The sequence below is a fragment of the Abramis brama genome, assembly GCF_963993115.1.
Source record: "Abramis brama genome assembly, chromosome: 4".
Classification (NCBI taxonomy): domain Eukaryota; kingdom Metazoa; phylum Chordata; class Actinopteri; order Cypriniformes; family Leuciscidae; genus Abramis; species Abramis brama.
Genome location: NC_139966.1, coordinates 23571140 through 23592329, shown reverse-complemented (window position 1 = coordinate 23592329; position 21190 = coordinate 23571140). Strand labels below are relative to the sequence as shown.

General features: G+C 38.3%; 1 protein-coding gene across 1 annotated transcript in view; it reads right to left on the bottom strand.

Moving 5' to 3' along the window:
• Positions 1–21190, bottom strand: part of LOC311081176 (NACHT, LRR and PYD domains-containing protein 3-like) — a 104487-nt gene that overhangs the window by 52610 nt on the left and 30687 nt on the right. The window contains exon 2 of the mRNA XM_084111580.1: positions 8476–8703. Within this exon, the coding sequence (XP_083967706.1) occupies positions 8476–8699 (224 nt within the window). The 5' untranslated portion in view covers positions 8700–8703. The remainder of the gene's footprint in view (positions 1–8475; positions 8704–21190) is intronic.

Here is a 21190-nt window from a genome sequence, read left to right as displayed (position 1 = left end):
ATTGCTCGTGAACAGGAGCGCTCATCCTAACTTAACGAAACTCAGCATATGCCTCACAGATATGAAATATATCTTAAGAAAGCTTGAAATATCTTTTTAACAATTTAAAACGAAAAGAAATAGGCTACACTCTGATTATGTAATCCATGATGTGCATTTCTCTCTATAGGCGCGCTCACTACGGAGATGGCGATCGTCAATTTCATCTTTACAGCTGTTGTTGCTGTTAACCCTCTGGGGTCTGGGGTGTTTTTGGAGTCCTTGAGATGTTCTGACATGCCCTGACATTTGTGCTTTTTTCAGTTGCTTATAAACATATCAATGGCAAAAAAAAATTACACTCTATTTAGCACAAACAGGACTACCATAATATGTGAGCTACATGTATGTACATGTTTTCATTTTTATTGAAAAAACTAAAAATGAAAGTTTCTGAAATAAGGCCACAAAACATACTAAATATGTGTCAATAAGACTTTTGGATATTGTCGCCTAGAGTTTTTTCTTCAAAATGATGTGAAAATCATCCTGCCTAATCATTCACATAAAACGATACATTGATTTAAGTTTTGTGAAACACTTTTAGTTTGGAAAGCCAATATGCGGATGGGGCGTAAACGATCATGCATATTTAGTAGTTCACACCTGACAATGCCCCTGCATACTTAATGAGCCATTCATTCAGGTGTGTCACCTATAGCTAACTTAAATATACAAGCTTCATAAAAATGATCATTCTAGAAGAAAATTTCAGATGGCATTTAGAGGCTTTTGCATCTGAACTCTTCATATATACATTATATATATACACTGCTCAAAAAAATAAAGGGAACACTTTTTAATCAGAGAATAGCATCAAGTCAGTTAAACTCCTGGGATATTGATCTGGTCAGTTAAGTAACAGAGGGGGTTGGTAATCAGTTTCAACTGCTTTAGTGTTAATGAAATTAACATCAGGTGCACTAGATGGGCAACAGTGAGACAACCCCCAAAACAGGAATGGTTTTACAGGTGGAGGCCACTGACATTTTTTCCCTACTCATCTTTTCAGACTGTTTTTCACCAGTTTTGCATTTGGCTAGGGTCAGTGTCACTACTGGTAGCATGAGGCGATACCTGGACCCTACAGAGGTTGCGCAGGCAGTCCAGCTCCTTCAGGATGGCTCATCAATACGTGCCATTGCCAGAAGGTTTGCTGTGTCTCCCAGCACAGTCTCAAGAGCATGGAGGAGATTCCAGGAAGACAGACAGCTACTCTAGGAGAGCTGGACAGGGCCGTAGAAGGTCCTTAACCCTCTGGGGACCAAGGTGTTTTTGGGGCCCTTGAGATGTTCTGACATGCCTTGACATTTGTGCTTTTTTCAGTCATTTATAAACATGTTAATGGCAAAGGTGTAAATTCACTCTATAATAGCACAAACAGAGCTACCATAATATGCGAGCAACTTGTATCTAGATCAGGGTGGGAATTATACCGCGGCCACGCGGCCATGGCCGCCGTTGCCCTACACTTTGGCCTTCATGCCCCGTGAAAAAAAAATCATCGTACGGCCACAGTGGCCTGTGTGCCCTGGCCCTGTCCAAGTTCCACCCAAGTAGTCTCTGAACTTCAATTAGTTTGTGGATTTGCGCAGGTGCAGTGTCATAATCACATCGATGATCTCACGCATCAAAACAGCAGTGCAAGAAGCATGTAACGTCAGCACCAACAGAAGAACGACACTCTGTTGTCGACACTGGTGCATAGATATATACACTAGATTTCGCCTTGGCTACGGCATTCGTTCATGAACTGCCGTAGCCAAGGCGAAATCTATATGTCTATCTATGCACCAGTCTGCGCACACGTCACACAGCAGGAAGCGCGGGCGCCCTCAGATCACTTGGACGTCGCTGTGTTATAAGAGGTAAAAACGATATAAATACTGTTCGTTTTCTCACACAAACCGCTCGTTTCGTTTCGTGTCTTAGGCCATCAATGTGTACTTACGATGGGGAATTGTTTTAATTTGGACTCTGTGGATGGCTGCTCTTTGAGACCGTGACCATAGACCTGCATTATATGACTGACAGACAAGAACGGTTTGACCTAAAAATATCAAAATCTATTTGCTAGTAACTTAGATAAGTGCCCTTTTCAGAAAAGGACCCTATGCAAGGTTCCAGAGGTTTTTTTTTTTTAATAGTTCAAAGTTACTATAAGATTTAATGTTATTACCTTGACAAACTATAACTTACATCATTAAAAAGATATAAGACTCACGTTTCAGTATTTGACCACTATTGTATTCTGAGAAATTTATATTGACAGTTATGTCTTAATTTGTGTCAGGAGTTATGAAATGCAAAAATGAGTCGATACCTTTAATATGAATTATGAGCGTCAGATGCTCCCATTCATAAAAAACTCCTGTGCTGTCGTCATGAAAGCGATTCACAAAACAACGTCCCTCACGGCTTTAAGCTATTTTTTTTCTATTGACAGGAATAATATTTTATTGAATTTATAGCCAAATGCGTCGATGTAATCATTATGAGCGCTGTATACTGATGTGCTGTTTCAATTCATACCAGCAGCCTGAGGGCGCTCTACTGAACATTATAGTCCATATTTGAAACGCATGAAGAAGAGCGTTCGACAATGCAGGAAATTATTAATTTTTTGGCATTTGTGTTGTTTCTGAATGCTTTTATTGGCATTTGTGTTGTTTCTGAATGCTTTTATTGGCATTTGTGGTGTTTCTGAATGCTTTTATTGGCATTTATGTTGTTTCTATTGTTGTGTGAGGGTGTATACCTTCTGGATGTAATGGCGCTCTCTCTCTCTCTTATTAAAAAATGTTTGTTTTTTTTTATTAAAAAAGTCATAATCCATGTCTTATTCCAAATTAGGATGTTATGGTATCAATCTGAATGGGAAAACCATCGAATTGTACGATGGCCTTTGTGCCCTGTCATATGGCCTTGGTGCCCCTAAAAAAAAAAAAAAAAGGTGGAGGCCAAATGGCCTTGCCCCTAAAATTACATAATTCCCACCCTGATGTAGATGTTTGTATTTTTAAGAGAATAATGTTTATGCGTGGTTATTGGAAAAAATTAAAATGAAAGTTGCTGAATTAAGACCACAAAACACATATTAAATATGTGTCCACAAGACTTTTGACTAATGGATGTTGTCCCTTTGAGTTCTAGCTTCAAAATTATGTGAAAATAGTCTTGCTTTATCGTTCACAAAAAAAAAATACATTGATTTAAATGGTGTAAAACAGGTTTTGCTTGGAAAGCCAATATGCGAGGGGGAGGAGTAGTTTACACCTTAGATTACAATGTCCCACCCACTCTGCATAATGACTCTGCATAATTAGCCATTCATTCAGGTGTGACACTGACTGAGCCACAATGCAAGGACAAAAGATGTATTTAGAAGAAGACTTATATTGACCATTTAAGATTTCGCTTACATCTCTCTTGTAAATATGTTTTGCTATTTTATTAAAAATGTTACAATTACAACAATAATTACAATTTCAACAATATTTCAAGTGTACTCTTTCTTTGTAAAAAAAAAAAAAAAAAAAGAAAATAGGCCTACATTTTATCATATGTATTCATTAGTTTGAATATAGCCAACATTGGAACATCTTAGTCTATGACTTTATTTTTGACAAATATATATATATATATATATATATAACGTTAGATATGAGCAGAAATTGCTAAACAAAAGCTTATTTGATGTGGCAGTATATTCTACAGTAGCCTAAAAACTGTACCCAAATCTAGTCAACAAGTGACTGACTGTAACGTTGTTTTTATGAAATATTAGGGCATATAAATGCTAATTTTCAGTTTAATACGTTGCTTATACAAATACATTTTATTTCAACATATTCCAGTCGATTTTTACTCATCTCAGTAGGCTATAGCAAAGCAGTTTATTCTTTCACACACAGACGCGCGATTTATATTTAGGCTAAACAGTCTTTACAAATATGTACCCTTCATTCATCTCACAGAAAGGAGAGTCATATTATAGAAATGCGATTCATCTTTTTGCGGTTTGCATAGGCCTACACTAACGTTATTCCATAACGTTATTCCACACTTGAGAAAAGAAAACAGCCTACCTCACTCCTCAGCGGGATCTGCTCCTCATGTCAGGAGATATTGCTCCTCATATCAGCACTGTTCTGAGGAATCTTTTCTCCATAAGGTAGGCTATATTATGCCTCACTCGATCGCGACGCGCTTTGTTTACAGCTAATGTGGGCGTTTCACAGATCTTCAATAGTTCTCAGAATTTGCGTTTGAATAGCACGCGCTCTGCAGGGAGTGGTCACATTACTGTGAATTAGCTCGTTATGAGCTCGACTGGAGTCGCTCTCTTTTTATACAGATTACAGAAGCTGAGAATATTTGTTTTTTATATAAGTTACTTCATTTAACAGATGCGATCTCAAGCTTTATGCCCGTGGGTCTGTTTGCCTGTTTGACTGAATTTTCGCGGAGTTATAGATCATTTTCGAACGCGTTTCAAATGGGAGTTTACTGACAGAGAGAAGGCAGAAATCGCATCATGTTAATTTTTCTTTATTTGTCAAAAAGCAAAACACTTTATTTTTATTGTGAGTATACAGAAAAAAAAATAGAAACTGAACAGGATCGATTGATGTATTACACGAAAATGAAAGATCAAAATTAACAGAGCATTTAGTGTTTATTTTCATTGCTAAAAAAAAAAAACGAGCAAAACGCGCAGGCGTGTTTTTGGTCCCCAGAGGGTTAACCCATCAGCAGGACTGGTATCTGCTCCTTTGTGCGAGGAGGAACATGATGAGCACTGCCAGAACCCTACAAAATGACCTCCAGCAGGCCACTGGTGTGAATGTCTCTGACCAAACAATCAGAAACAGACTTCATGAGGGTGGCCTGAGGGCCCGACGTCTTCTAGTGGGCCCTGTGCTCACTGCCCAGCACCAGGGAGCTCGATTGGCATTTCCCATTGAACACCAGAATTGGCAGGTCCGCCACTGGTGCCCTGTGGTTTTCACGAATGAGAGCAGGTTCACCCTGAGCACGTGACAGACAGGAAAGGGTCTGGAGAAGCCGTGGAGAATGTTATGCTGCCTGTAACATCGTTCAGCATGACCGGTTTGGTGGTGGGTCAGTGAGGGTCTGGGGAGGCATATCTATGGAGGGACGCACAGACCTCTGCAGGCTAGACAATGGCACCCTGACTGCCATTAGTTATCGGGATGAAATCCTTGGATCTATTGTCAGACCCTATGCTGGTGCAGTGGGTCCTGGGTTCCTCCTGGTGCACAACAATGCCCGGCCTCATGTGGCGAGAGCATGCAGGCAGTTCCTGGAGGATGAAGGAATGATACCATTGAAGGGCCACCACGCTCACCTGACCTACATCCAATAGAACACCTCTGGGACATTGTGTTTCGGTCCATCTGACATCACCTGGTTGCACCTCAGACTGTCCAGGAGCTCAGTGATGCGCTGGTCCAGATCTGGAAGGAAATACCCCAGGACACCATCCGTCGTCTCAGTAGGAGCATGTCCCGACGTTGTCAGGCATGCATACAAGCACGTGGGGGCCATACAAACTACTGAGAACCATTTTGAGTTGCTGCAATGAAATTTCAGCAAAATTGACAAGCCTGCTGCATCATTTTTTCACTTAGATTTCCGGGGTGTCTTTGAATTCAATCCTCTGTAGGTTGATTATTTTCATTTCCATCAAACGATGTGGCATCCTTTCGTTCATAACACATTACCCAGTCCATATTAGTATAGATATCCAGCATGATATTTTTCCCCATTGAGATCTGATGTGTTTTCAAAGTGTTCCTTTAATTTTTTTGAGCAGTGTATATATATATATATATATATATATATATATATATATATATATATATATATATATATATATATATATATACACTACCAAATTGGTTCACAGTTGGAAGCATCGCAATTTTTTTTTATTTTTCCACAAATTGTGCTTGCAAATTGTATAATATCCAAGGTAAACATCTAGTAATTGTGCAGTTAATTCTCATACTGTATTTTCAGTTTTGGAATATTTATCCTCTCCCCAAATTTGTCACTAATAAAACACAATACAAATTATTTAAAGAAAAAAAATTATATTTACCTTTTAATAGTTTGTTTACATCTACCTTGTAAATTTTTTATTAAAAAGGTTACAATTACAACAACAATTCAAGTGTAATCTTTCTTTTTAAAAACTAAAGTATACAAAACGTATTATTTGATGACTTTATTTTTGACAAAACATACTACATTTAACATATAAGCAAAATTGGCAAACAAAAGCTTATTTGATGTGGCAGTCTATTGTACAGTAAAAAACTTTACAATCTATTCAAAACTATTCAACGTCTTTCAAAACTAAAGTATACATTTTATCATATGTATTTCAAAGTAAATCATTAGTTAGTTGATGACTTTATTTTTGACAACACATACAGTATATATTCCTCATCTCAGTATAGCAATAGAGTTTGCTAAAAGCTGTTCATTCAATACAGCAGTATTTGAAAATCGATAATATTTTGTAAAATTACATTTATATTTGCATTTATGTCAAAACCTAGACACTTTTAAACATCAAAATGACATTTATTAATATGTATTTGTATTCGCGTGAAAAATAGGCGTCGGTTCTATTTCGAGCATGCACGCGTTTTCCACGCGGCGATGCCACGCCTGCCTCTCACACAGGCAGTGTGCAAACTCTAAACTGTTAACATGGGAGCCGAAATAAAAACGGACACGCCACGCAGCTGAGACTTACGCCACGCATCCAGTGTGTCACCGGCCTTATCCAGCTGAAGTGGGCGTTTCACAGGTTTGTATGGATCGCCTCACATTTGCGTTTGTATAGCGCGGTCTCCGTGGGCGGAGTTACATTAAAACTTAATTAGCCGAGATGAGAACGACTGACATCTCTCTCTTTACATACATATTACATAAACTGTGAATATTTGTTTTTTATAAAACTTACTTTATTTAAAAGAAGAGAATTCAAGCTTCATGCCTGTGTGTCTGTATGCCTGTTTGACTGAGTATTCGCTGAGTTACAGTTCATTTTCGGACGGGTTTCAGAATTGACTTCACTGACGCCGGCGCGATAGCCGACCTCAGGGGGTTAATAAACTAAAAATAATAGGCCTATAATTTTATTAAACAATAAATTAAATGAAACTGTAATTGTATTTAAAAAAATTTTTTTTTAAACCTATGCTAATTACGCATTAAATTCAGGTAGGCTACTGAGTCGCTGTCCTCAGTGCCCAGAAAAGCGCTGAAACGGAGATGGCTTATTTTAACTGGCCCATCCAGTTTTCTGGGGGCCCACCTACAATCAAAATCCTGGCGCCGCTAGTGACTCAAATATATATATATATATATATATATATATATATATATATATATATATATATATATATATATATATATATATTATTTTATTTTTTTGTCCCGCCATCCATTTACAAATAGACAATGCGCCACTGGAATGCGCCATTTCCTATTCCACTTCTTGCGCATGTTTTCGTGACAAAATGTGGTTTTGGGACCAGATAGAGTCGTTGGGTGACAAGAGTTGTTGTCAGCTCGTGTAGTGTGTAACCCCCTGTTGCAGAACATTTACGTAGTGTCACATAGTGTGAACACCACAACGACTTCAAGACTCCAGAGCAAGTCATGTAGACTAAACAGCACAGCGATCTGCCGACGTTTAAAGTTGTGTAGTGTGAACTAGGCAATAGTGACAGCAGCCCGGAGTGGATGGCATCTCAAATGGCAGATTGTCTGATATAGGTTCCTGCATGTTGATCAGAGTTTCTATGAAATTCTGATTCTCGATTAGCCTGAAGGATTTATTTAGGTCTGGTTCATTCTCAAATCCTACAATACTATATGAAGAAACTCGTAGCAGTTTACAATAGAGGAAAAATTATAGATCTTTTTAAAAGAGCATAATGGCCTGGTTTCACAGATAGGGATGAAATTAAGCCAGGATTAGGTTTTAGGTCAATTAGGACATTTAGGAAAAAACATTACGGGTGTGCATCTTTAGACAAAACAATAGAAGTGACATATTTTAAGATATATCAGTGCAAGTTCATTTAATTTAAATAAATATGCATTTTAGTGCCTTGTCTGTGAAACCGGGGTATACATTTTTAATTTGTTTACACAAAAAATACTTATCAAACTTTTCACCACTTGTGTAAATAACAGTCACTGAACTATTTGAACAAACAATTTAGTTAAATGATTCAAAAGACTCAAGTCACTGTCACCCTTCATAGATACATGACGTTTCTTTGGTCTGATACTTAGAAAGGGACCTCAGTGAATCAGATTATCTCCTTTTATCACTGATGTTTAAGTTATAATTATTTCTCTTGTCCCTAGTACTGATTTTTGGCTCACCTGGGGTTAAAGGTCACTGTTTCATCACTGAAGTTATGGGGTGCTCCCATGGATTCATCACTGAAGTTATGGGGTGCTCCCATGGATTCATCACTTAAGTTATGGGGGGCTCCCATGGATTCATCACTCTTCATAGACATAAGGCTGGGCTCTGGAGATGCTGCTCTCTGGTTCTGGTAGTGAACAACATCCTTCTCCTCATCTCTCTCCTCATAGAGACTCATTCTCCTGTGATTTAAATGTGATTTTCAGCCAAACCTTTACAAACACTGACAACATAAATTATGCATAACAGGAAAATAATAAACAATATCATTCTGTAATGCAGGGTTGCACACGTCTCGCATATTTTCCATGAGATGTGCTCATCCTGTCTCATTCTCTCCCGCACAATAAAACAAGGCAAAACTAATTACGAAATCTGCTCATAGATCACTTATGAAACCCACCAAAAATTATTCTAGGAGTAATTAAATCGGAGCTATAGTTTTAATGGAAATGTGTGCATATATACTATTTTAAGAGAACTCAACTTAGTTGGATCTTTATTTTTCTGTTTATCACTGTAAAGCTGCTTTCAAACAATCTGTATAATATAAAGCGTTATATAACTAAAAGTGACTTACCAAAACTTTGATTGATAAGTACATTTGTTAAATGTGGTATTAAGTTAGATGTTTCTTTATTTTTATTGGTTTCTGAGTTCTTAGACCGTGACTTCAATAAGAAAATAAGTTAATTCATCATATAAAAAAAAATATAAAAAAACGGTGGAAGGACACTGAAGACTGAATTTGCGCCAGATTCATCATGGTTATAGACCAAGTGCCCCTGAAAGTGTGACATCTGCAGAAATAGCGGTTTCCTTCACCCTGTTTTTATGCCCATTCTGAAGTATCACATTAGAAACGAGTGATGGAAATGCAGGGAAAAAAATCCCTTTGCAAAAAAGTTTACACTCTCAAAAGGTGAGTGGTTTTGCGAAAAAGAGTTGCGAATAATGGGAGAGGGAAACACATTTGCCAAATAAATTCTGACGTAGCGAACCAGCTATTTACACAAAACATGGAGAGCGTTAGTTTGATTCAGTTCTTGTGAGAGGGCTGGTACAGTTTAATTTCTCAGAAGATTAGAAGACTGCCTTTTTGAAACCAAACACCAGAGTTTGCTCAAACTCATTGAAACCAGCTACATTTGATAGGCCACAGCCTTTTATCTTCAAGTTTCAAGTTTGTATTTATTTATATAGCACATTTAAAAACAGCAAACATGGCTGACCAAAGTGCTGAACAAAACACAAGATTAAGAGACATGGGCAAACCACACATTCATGACAAAAGCTCACAATGAATTAAAAGCTAAAGAAAAAAGTTTTAAGCAAAGATTTAAAAACAGTTAAAGACTGTGCCGAGCTGATGTAAACCGGAAGGCTGTTCCACAGCCTAGGGCCGGCAATAGCAAAGGCTCTGTCTCCTCTATGCTTTAACCGTGATCTGGGTACAGACAAAAGTCTCTTATCACCAGACCTCAGGTTTTGTGTGGACAGAGTAGCTCAGCCAAATAGCTCATTCTAAAATGCACACAGGTAGCCAGTGCAGTGATTTTAAGATAGGAGAAACATGATCAAATTTACGTTTTCTTTTGAGGAACTTTGCACCAGCATTTTGTACTAATTGGAGATGAGCAATAAAGTATTTGGGCATGCCATAGTAAAGAGAGTTGCAATAATCCAAATGCAATGTAATGAGCGCATGGATAGGAATCTCAAAGGTTTTCTCGGAGAGAGAGGATTTGATCTTAGAGAGAAGACGTTGCTGGAAAAAACAAGAACTAATCACCGCATTTATTTGTTTTTCGAATTTGATCTCAGAAAACACCTACGTTTTTAATGCAGGATGAGGTAGGAGAAGAAAGGTAATCCAGGTCAATGTTACTGCTCTTAAAGTTTTCATGGGGGCCAAAGACTATAACCTTGGTTAACTATTCACAATATAGTTAGGAACACGACTGTAAAGTTTGGTGTATGTAGGTGCTACAGAAGTGGAAAATCGTCACTAGGAGTGTGAGAAAAAACTCATTTTGAGAAAACGGCCTTTAAAGATTTTTATGGCAAAATTCCACTAATTTCTATTGAAAGCAATGAATTACAGACAAAATATGCTTTAGGTCCAAGTAAAATCCATGTATCACACTGTTTAACACCCAAAACTCATTATTGCTTCATCCATCACTGATCATAACATCCAAAACAACACATCAACGGTCCATCACACAGGTGGAATGGAAAAACTAAATATATCACAGTGCCTCAGGCAGATACATATTTAGCTGTCAGTGGAGCTGCTGTACCCTCTCCTAGGAGAACTTCCAGCTTCTTTTCTGGTGCTAACTTTGGGAAGTTTTATTCTTTTGGCTATTTGTCCAAGGTGAAAATCACTTAGTGAAAGATACTTTTTCCCAGTGAAGCAGGAAGTGCATCTCTGTCTGACCAAGTTGGTGGTCACTGAGCCTGTATTTAGTCAGGATCCGTCTCTTCTTCTCTGACAGTGTGCAGATACTCTGTCAAATAACAATTTAGTCTACTTTGTTTGCTTTCTCCAATGTTCTAAATATTGATATTTTGAATGATTCATAATTAGTTTTGTTCTGTTGAGTTGTTTTGAACCAGTGCTGAAGGGAGCCTGGTTGGTTAGCTTCACCATCAGCTGACTGAGGGGACTGGTTTCAGGATTTGGCTTGTGGGTTTTAAGTGCTTTGAAATGTAATGTGTCTTTTTGACTTACATTTAGATGTGTTCAAAATGTTACAGCTTGTTCGTAACGCATCGATGCACTATGTCAGGGTTACTCATTGCGCGGCTCGCAAGCCTCATGCGGCCCGCCAAGCCAAACAAAGATGTGCTATTGTAATTTTGTTATTATTAATTCATAGATATTTGTCGAGTACTAAAACTTTGTAACATCATAGGCCTAGTTTTTTATTTTTTTTTTTGCTTATAGGGTATTTATAAAATAAAATTACCATGCATTTCCATTTTACAATAGGAACAAATATTATCCAACATAATGACTGAATTTACATCTGTATAATAATTCCAAAATTATTGGGGGGGGGGGGGGGGGGGACAGTAATCAATGCTACTTCACCAATAGACCATATAAAAATATAAAATAAAGATTCTGCTTCTGTATTGAGAGATAACACGCAGCGCGTTTCAGTTACGATCCTGGTTTCAGTGGCCTTAATGCATGCAAGCTTTTCAAAATGTCACAAAGTGTTTTGATATTGTTTTAATGAAATATTGAAGTTTATAATTGAGTCTATTGGCACACCACGCCGAGTGACGCTACGCATTGTTCTAAAATCATTTTTTATTCTGGCATGTTGAATTAGCATTCGACAGACACGGCGGCATGTTCACTTGATTAATTTAACAGCTAAAATAACTTCATACACTCCATTTTTTGGTCATACAGATAAGAGTTATTCTGGGTTAAACTGTAAAAGGTCTACTTTCATTAATGTACACTCACAATAGGCTAACGACAAAACGTTTTCTGTGGTTTCTGTGTCCGGAAACTGCTGCGTGTCAAAAAAGTGAACCAAAACTAGGCCACTTGCAGCTCAGTCATGATAAGAAACATGTCTAAAGCTTTAAATGTGAACAAATATTCTCTGATTATGTAATTTGAAACCAACGAGAGGCACAGAGAATCTACTCAAACAGGTTTATCATGTGTATGAGCGCTTCCCAATGAGGAGTAGACAAGGCCTGAGTGAAAATCTCACTCTAGTTAAATGTAGCCTAATTTGTCCTCAATTAAAATGTAAAAACAGATCAAATAATTTCTTTGTCAAAATGTTTCAATATTTTTTCATTTAAGTTAATTTTCTATACATGTTATTTGGTTTAACAGCAGCACGAAATAGCCTACCTGTAACGGGGCGAACAAGACGAGAGACGTGCTAATCCATATGCAAGGCTTTATTCCAAAACATGGTCATAATACAGGCAGGGTCAATAAACAGCAAACAGGTATGGCAGAGGCATGACACAGAGTAATCCTTAGGGCAAGCGTGGGTAGATGATCGGCAAACAATATCCAACAGGGGCAAGGCAAAGAGAGATAATCCAAGTAAACAGCAATAATCCAAACGAGGTGCAAACAGAGTCCAAAGGGCTAGGCTAAGGGTGAATCCAGGAAACACGGGCAAGAATCAAAACTCAGGAAAACACAAAGGACAAGGCAAGACTAAGATCACTGGAAGGGCTCTGTAGAGAAGCTAACACTAGTAGGCCGTGAGACAGAGGGTTGATCGGTACCATTTTGAGGGATTAAACCGCATGGTGATTTTTGTGTAGGTATATGACCTTGTATTTGAAAAATGTGTGATAGCATTAGATTCAAGGTAGTTTTTGGTTACGGAGGACGATTTTCAAACATATGTCAAGAAAAAGGATAAATGAAATTTGACTTGGTGGCATTTTATGATAATGTCTGTCTAATGCCAGATATTTGCCACATTGTTGCTTTATTAATGAGGTATTGAGGAAACAGAGTTTCACTAAGCCTGAAACAGCATAAAACATTTGATTATCACACCTCCAGAAAAGTACTTCTCAAGTAGAATTCCGTGAAAAAGTCCAAATCAGAAAAAGCATGGGATCAAAACACAAAACAAAACAAAACAGCCACATCACCATAAACTATTGTTCAATAGAAAGATTTTTTTTAAACAATTCTCAACTCAAAGTTTCTCAGCGCCCCAGAGGCCTAGAAAGGTGGTTGACACATCATTTTAAAGCCCCGACACTGCCTCTTCCAATGCAAAAAAACCGCAAGTCTCTATCACATCTGGTTCCAGAAAATACAACCATTCACCTAATCGATCTGGTAGAGCTCTTTTTTTAAGAATACACAGCACATTATAATGATGGACAGGTGATTACCTACTCAATTTCTGAAAAGCCACTGAATTTTGGTTCTGTTATTGATGTTCTTCAAGATCCTACACTCTGCAAAAGAAGAGAACAACCGTTTGGATTATAGAAGCATTTTTCTCTCTTGTAGTCACTAGCTACGTTTACATGGACACAATCGGAATGAAATCAATCCGATTGAAGAATCCGAACAAGGTGTTTACATGAATGATACATAAAGTAATCGGGTTGATGTGCGCGATTATATGTCACAAGTTTCAAATCGGATCTGATGTTTTGACATGCGCACACTGCACGAATATACAGACTTTCCCGCATAAATATTCTCATCTATTGGTTCTTTATTTGTTTTAAAATAAATGCAGACGTAATATTAATTCGTCTCTGGTCATAATTTAGAGCATATTAACCGTTTTGCCATTCGTCTGTGGATGAGAATCCAAAACAAGGACTGGTGGGACGTTGTCCTGCTTTACTTCACAGACGCGCGAGTGAAATGAGAATTTTAGAATGACGGGAAACTTATTAATATGACACTTTATTCAACAGCAAGAAAAGCTCATCATACGTCATTACGCTATTTAACGTCAGTGCACATGCGCAGTCCTTTCAGTTTAGGTTTTCAATCCGATCATGTGTTTACATGTTCTCTTGATCGGATTACAAAAGGAATAAACCACCCCTTTCAATCCGATCAAAATTTCATTCGGATCAAGCTCAATCGGATCGATTAAGGTGTTTACATGAAGGTTTTTTAATCCGATTGAGCCGTCAATCCAATTATAAGTGTCCATGTAAACGCAGCTACTGATGATATAAGTGTTGATTTCTCATGAAAGCTACCATGGATCGGATGCTATCACACATTTACCAACACTAGAGATGTGTACCTTCATGAAAATCAAAAAGACATTCAATCCCTCAAAATGGTACCGGTAGCCCAAATTTGGGGTCCCGTCTCATGGCCTATAGGGGAGTGCTAAACACAATTCAATACTCAACAACAGGGAGAGAAAGTCCAAGGCTTATAAAGAGTGTTAGATAGTGTGTGATAGTTCTCAGGTGTAAGCGTGATTAGTGGAATCAGCGGTGTGTGTCGTCAATGCAATGAATGATGGGGATTGTAGTGAAGTGCAAGAGTCCATGCTCCGAGTGGGCGACCTCTGGTGGTGACCAACCAGAAGTGCATGGACCAGATTCGTGACACTACCAACTGTGGTGAGATTTATTTGAATATATATATATATATATATATATATTAGTGATGCACCGAAATGAAAATTCTGGGCCGAAACCGAAACCGAAAATTTAGGATGCACTTGGCCGAAAACCGAAACTGAGGCCGAAAATGGCTTCTTTTAAAAACTTATATATATATTGCTTGAATTTAATGGATCTGAAATGAAAAATCACAATATAATAATCAAACTTTTATTAACAGTTACATAACAAAACAAAAAATATTTTTAACAATAAATATAAATAATAATTATTCTTAAAGTTTTATGTTCCATCAAATAATATAGTTTTTTAAAAATTGTGCAAAAAAATTCCACAATTTTGGAGATTTTTGCAGAACAAATGTTACATATTGTAACTTTGGTGTCCTCTCGTATAGGGCTGTCATTTTTGTGAAAAAAAAAAAAATCCTGTTCGATTTTTGAGACATAGGCAAAGTGTTCATTGAATTGTTAGTAAATTGCCTATATTTGGCGTTGATCCGTTTTCAACAGTAAATATAGGCAAATCCACGGACAACTAAACAGGCATTAGGGCGAACGTAAAGAGGGCGCTTAAGACGCGCACAAGTCAGCAATGTGGACTGCCATAACATCAATGAAAAACATTACTGAAGGCTACATATTATGCACTATATTATGCAGAAATAGGCTATGTGTGTGTGTGTGTGTGTGTGTGTGTGTGTGTGTGTGTGTGTGTGTGTCAGAGGCTGCAGTTGCTGTGTGACGCGCGTTCGCTGCGAGCGTATAGTGACGAGCTGGACGCGCTCCGAGAGAAGGCCGTTAAAATCGATTCCCTATTTTCGTTTTCGAAACTTGTGTTGGTTGGTCCGATCGATTGTGCAATAAGTGACAGCCATTTGACATGCTTAATCTTTGATAGGCAGACGCGTGATAACAGCTCGACCGTGAGTGAAACCTAAGCGCTTGCGCACGGATGGGAGGGGCGGGTGACATTCATTTTCGGTTTACGTTTTCGGCTGTTTTTTTTATTTCGGCCCGAAACCGATAATGCCATTTCGGCCGAAAATTTTCGGCGACCGAAATTTCGGTGCACCCCTAATATATATATATATATATATATATATATATATATATATATATATATATATATATATTAGGGGTGTGCATTGGCACTGCCCTCACGATTCGATTCGATTACGATTCACCAGGTAACGATTCGATTCAATTCGATTCTACGATGCATTGCGATGCATCAAAATTCTACTGCACACAACAAGGCAAAATTTTCATCAGTCATGAGGCAATACAAGCAGTCAGATATTGAACAACAGATTTTATTGGCTGCTATGTGTATATTATCACTCTCCTGTATCTTTGACATAAATGTCATTAAATAAAATAAAATTGAATGGTACAGGGTATTGGATATGGCATTTTCAAACCTGAAAAAGAAAGCATAAATCACTGTTTTCAGTGCTTTGAATGAGAAATGTTTCTCTTCTCTCTGCTTGAGAACCATTTGAAATTAAATTTCAACTTTATTGTCCAACTCAAGGCCAGAAAATAAACAGTGTAGGGTGTAACGGTTCACAAAATTCATGGTTCGGTTCAATATGATACACTTGTGGCCGACATAACGTTATTTGAAAGCATTACAGCCTACTATTCCTGCCAAACTTCCAAAGTTGCAGTTAGTGTTACTACAGTAAATCCATGGTGAATATTGCAGATCTGTGGACACTGGATAGTTCATTCACGTCACAATGTTTCTTCCTGGTTTCCACGTCAGCGCTGTTTGATCCGTTAATAACGGAGAAATGTGAATGTTTCTCACTAGATCTCGCAGCGATGTTATTACTTTAGTGGCGAGTTCAAATGCTTTCTTTACTGGATCTCTTAGCGCTGTGTAGTATAAGATTGGCTCGCGCTGCGTTGGTCCAAACTGATAAACAGTCCGTCACGAGTAGCTCAGTTTCGTTCCGCTTACATTGCGTTTGCCATTTGATGTTGTGGTCGCGCCAGCGTCTACATTATGAGCACGCTCGCGACGCGCTTACATTTGAAATAACCGTTCGGTTTGAAAATGCGTGCCTTGTACCGAACGGTTTAATACGAATACGCGTACCGTTACACCCCTAAAACAGTGACATAATCGATTATGGCACTTTGCCGCATCGATGCTGAATCGTGCATGCCCCGCATTGCGATGCATCGCCGAATCGATTATTGTTGACACCACTAATATATATATATATATATTCATAGATGCCACCTACGTCACTACAAATAGAACGCCGCCATATTTGCGACCGACTCGCCCGGTATGGCCGCCCAAACTGCCCACCCAGCTAGCAAAAATTGTGCGGGCCGAAAGCGGCCCGATTAAGGCTAAAACACTCGGCCGATCCTCGGCATGAATCTAGATCCGATTGCTCTGCGAGTGCTCGGTTTCAACGCGGCCCGATTAAGGCTAAAGACACTCGGCCGAGGGCTCGGTTTTAACACGGCCCGATTGCGGAACCCCGCGTGAGAGCACGTAAGCTCTCCTCCAATCCCGTTCCTTATTTGGGCTTATTCTAATTTTATTGATTTCCATTTATGTCAGGTTAATACTAAAATTGCTTAGCAGCCGTTATTTATGCAAGATAAACAGAAAGTAAAACAGCACAAGGAAGACAGGTTTCATGTTTAATGCATTTTTTATTGAACCACACTACAAAAATAGGATAAACACACACTTTTTAATAACAGATTTGAATAGAATAGAAATAATATCACAGCATTAATATAGAATCAAGGAGTTCAAATACCACTTTCCAATATCAACATTTTTAACTTTGAAACATTTAATTCTGGCCCACTGCGTTTGAGTTGTCTACGCACACACACTTATTAATAACATATTTGAATTGTAAAGAATAGAATAAATATCACATAATTAATGTAGAATCAAGGAGTTCAAATACCATTTTCCAATATCAACATTTTTAACTTTAAAACATTTAATTCTGGCCCACTGCGTTTGAGTTGTCTACGCACACACACTTATTAATAACAGATTTGAATAGAATAGAAATAATATCACAGCATTAATGTAGAATCAAGGAGTTCAAATACCATTTTCCAATATCAACATTTTTAACTTTGAATCATTTAATTCTGGCCCACCGCGTTTTTGAGTTGTCTACGTTGTCTGCCTGTGCCTCTGGCTTCGGCCACCATCCCTATCAGAGGCCAACTGCAGCCACCTGGTGATGAGGAGCTCCATTTCCTCTTCTGTAGATTCTTTGGTCAGGGCATTGCGGCGGACTGCATCTGAGAAAAACACAAGATAGAAGAGGGCAGCATGACCATGTGATGTTACTCAGCAACCACCAAAACTTAATTTGGATGCAGGGCTCTACACTTAGCCTACATTTCTTTTTAATTTAATAAGTTTAGGAGCACAGTCAAAAATTTAGGAGCACCTTCTGATCAATGACAAATTAACCTACCCATTATAAGGCGACATTTGATAAAATGACTTGCCGGAGCATTCTTAACTAAATCACAGCCTTTGTGATTTCATGATAGCACTATGCTATATTATGATTGTAAATTATTTTAAATAGATCGCGTAGCCTTAGAAAACGGTGTAATAATGTGGTTCATGGATTCTCGTCTGTGGAATGCGCCACTTCCAGTATTTTGCCGGTTACTCAACACGGGTAAATTGCAATTGAGGATTTTTTTAAATCGAGTACTCAACTTTAATCGAGGAATCGTTACAGCCCTAGTTTCAATGGAGGGTGCACCCATAGACCCCGATCAGGTCAGTCGCACTGGTGCTCCTAAATACTTTGTCACTATCACACCCAGTAAAAAAATAAATAGGTCGCACTGTAGAGCCCTGGGATGTCACCACAGTGCAGTTATCCAGCACTGACACTCACCCAGAACCACACTTTTAATGAGTCTCGTCAGCGAAGTGTTCATTGCTCTTTTCAGGACCCGCACCACAGTGTCTTTAAGAGTCATGCCTCCGACCATTCCAAGGAGAACAGTCTGAAACAAAGACATGTAACTCGTTAGTTATTTAAGGAATATAGCATGAGTGAGAGTGGGGACTGACTTTTAGGAATGATCTGATTAATGCATAATTTAACTCACCAAATTCTTCTTCTCCTCTGGATTCTTCAATGTCTCCTACAAACATTATAGCTCCTCAATAGTTGAAAGTGGGAGCCCAAAATGTGTTGGGTCTGGCGTGAAGTCTGGAACTGCTGGAGATTTGTAGGAGCTGCATCAGGATGAGCAACTGCTGCTCTCTGATAGAATCAAGCTGGATGAGGATCTCCTTAGCAATTGCTGTAAGACACAAGAAAAAGCAGGCATAACAGATTAGTAGCAAAACATTGTACGTAGATATGTCAGAGTAAACCGAGAGAGATCACTTTGTAGAATTCCTACCTGTAGGCACAGCTAGCCTCCCGAGAAGACCTGTTTTTTGTGTCTTCCATGGTTGTGTTGACATTTCTGCCTTTATAACTGGGGGGATTATAATCAGAGGAAGGTTAAGTTTAAAATAAAAATGTTAAAATGTAAATATACTGTCATAAAGTAAATATGTTTTTCTCCTGGTCCTTATTTTAAATAAATAAATAAAAATATCAATAATTATCGATAGATATGAAACGCTTATATCATGATAGTTTTCAGCCATATTGCCCAGCCCTAATGAAGGTAACGTTAGCCTGTAGGGGTAGCCAAAGGTAATGTTGATGTTAGCTATAAAGTGCGATTTCAGTTTGCGCCATAAAAGTACAACTAGAGGCCAATTCACACCCCAGACAAACGCCAGCAAACACCAACAAAAAAAAAAGTCACCAAAGGTTGGCCGTTGTATTCAGAATGTTATGAAAAATAATTGTCATGTTCACATTGCCCCAACAGACACCGACAAACTCGAGCACCCACGGAAAAACACGAGATATCCATTCATTTTAGCAATACAAGTAAAAGATTGCAGCTTTCAGACACGACTTTCTTCTCGTTTTATATTGTTAAATGTCGAGAGTGTATCTGTTACAGGCCCCTGTGCAAAAGGCCATTAAATGCATTTCACGACGTCATGTCACAGCGTTCAGAAAATGGCGGACGGTCTGCACATAGATCTTCACAACCCAGAACATTAATACACAAAATATTTGCAGCATGAACATCCCAGCTAGCAAAAATTGTGCGGGCCGAAAGCGGCACGATTAAGGCTAAAACACTCGGCCGATCCTCGGCATGAATCTAGGTCCGATTGCTCTGCGAGTGCTCGGTTTTAACGCGGCCCGATTAAGGCTAAAGACACTCGGCCGAGTGCTCGGTTTTAACGCGGCCCGATTAAGGCTAAAGACACTCGGCCGAGGGCTCGGTTTTAACGCGGCCCGATTGCGGAACCCCGCGTGAGAGAACGTAAGCTCTCCTCCAATCCCGTTCCTTATTTGGGCTTATTCTAATTTTATTGATTTCCATTTATGTCAGGTTAATACTAAAATTGCTTAGCAGCCGTTTTTTATGCAAGATAAACAGAAAGTAAAACAGCACAAGGAAGACAGGTTTCATGTTTAATGCATTTTTTATTGAACCACACTACAAAAATAGGATAAACACACACACTTTTTAATAACAGATTTGAATAGAATAGAAATAATATCACAGCATTAATGTAGAATTTAAGGAGTTCAAATACCACTTTCCAATATCAACATTTTTAACTTTGAAACATTTAATTCTGGCCCACTGCGTTTGAGTTGTCTACGCACACACACTTATTAATAACATATTTGAATTGTAAAGAATAGAATAAATATCACATAATTAATGTAGAATCAAGGAGTTCAAATACCATTTTCCAATATCAACATTTTTAACTTTAAAACATTTAATTTTGGCCCACTGCGTTTGAGTTGTCTACGCACACACACTTATTAATAACAGATTTGAATAGAATAGAAATAATATCACAGCATTAATGTAGAATCAAGGAGTTCAAATACCATTTTCCAATATCAACATTTTTAACTTTGAATCATTTAATTCTGGCCCACCGCGTTTTTGAGTTGTCTACGTTGTCTGCCTGTTCGCCCTCTGGCTTCGGCCACCATCCCTATCAGAGGCCAACTGCAGCCACCTGGTGATGAGGAGCTCCATTTCCTCTTCTGTAGATTCTTTGGTCAGGGCATTGCGGCGGACTGCATCTGAGAAAAACACAAGATAGAAGAGGGCAGCATGACCATGTGATGTTACTCAGCAACCACCAAAACTTAATTTGGATGCAGGGCTCTACACTTAGCCTACATTTCTTTTTAATTTAAAAAGTTTAGGAGCACAGTCAAAAATTTAGGAGCACCTTCTGATCAATGACAAATTAACCTGCCCATTATAAGGCGATATTTGATAAAATGACTTGCCGGAGCATTCTTAACTAAATCACAGCCTTTGTGATTTCATGATAGCACTATGCTATATTATGATTGTAAATGATTTTAAATAGATCGCGTAGCCTTAGAAAACGGTGTAATAATGTGGTTCATGGATTCTC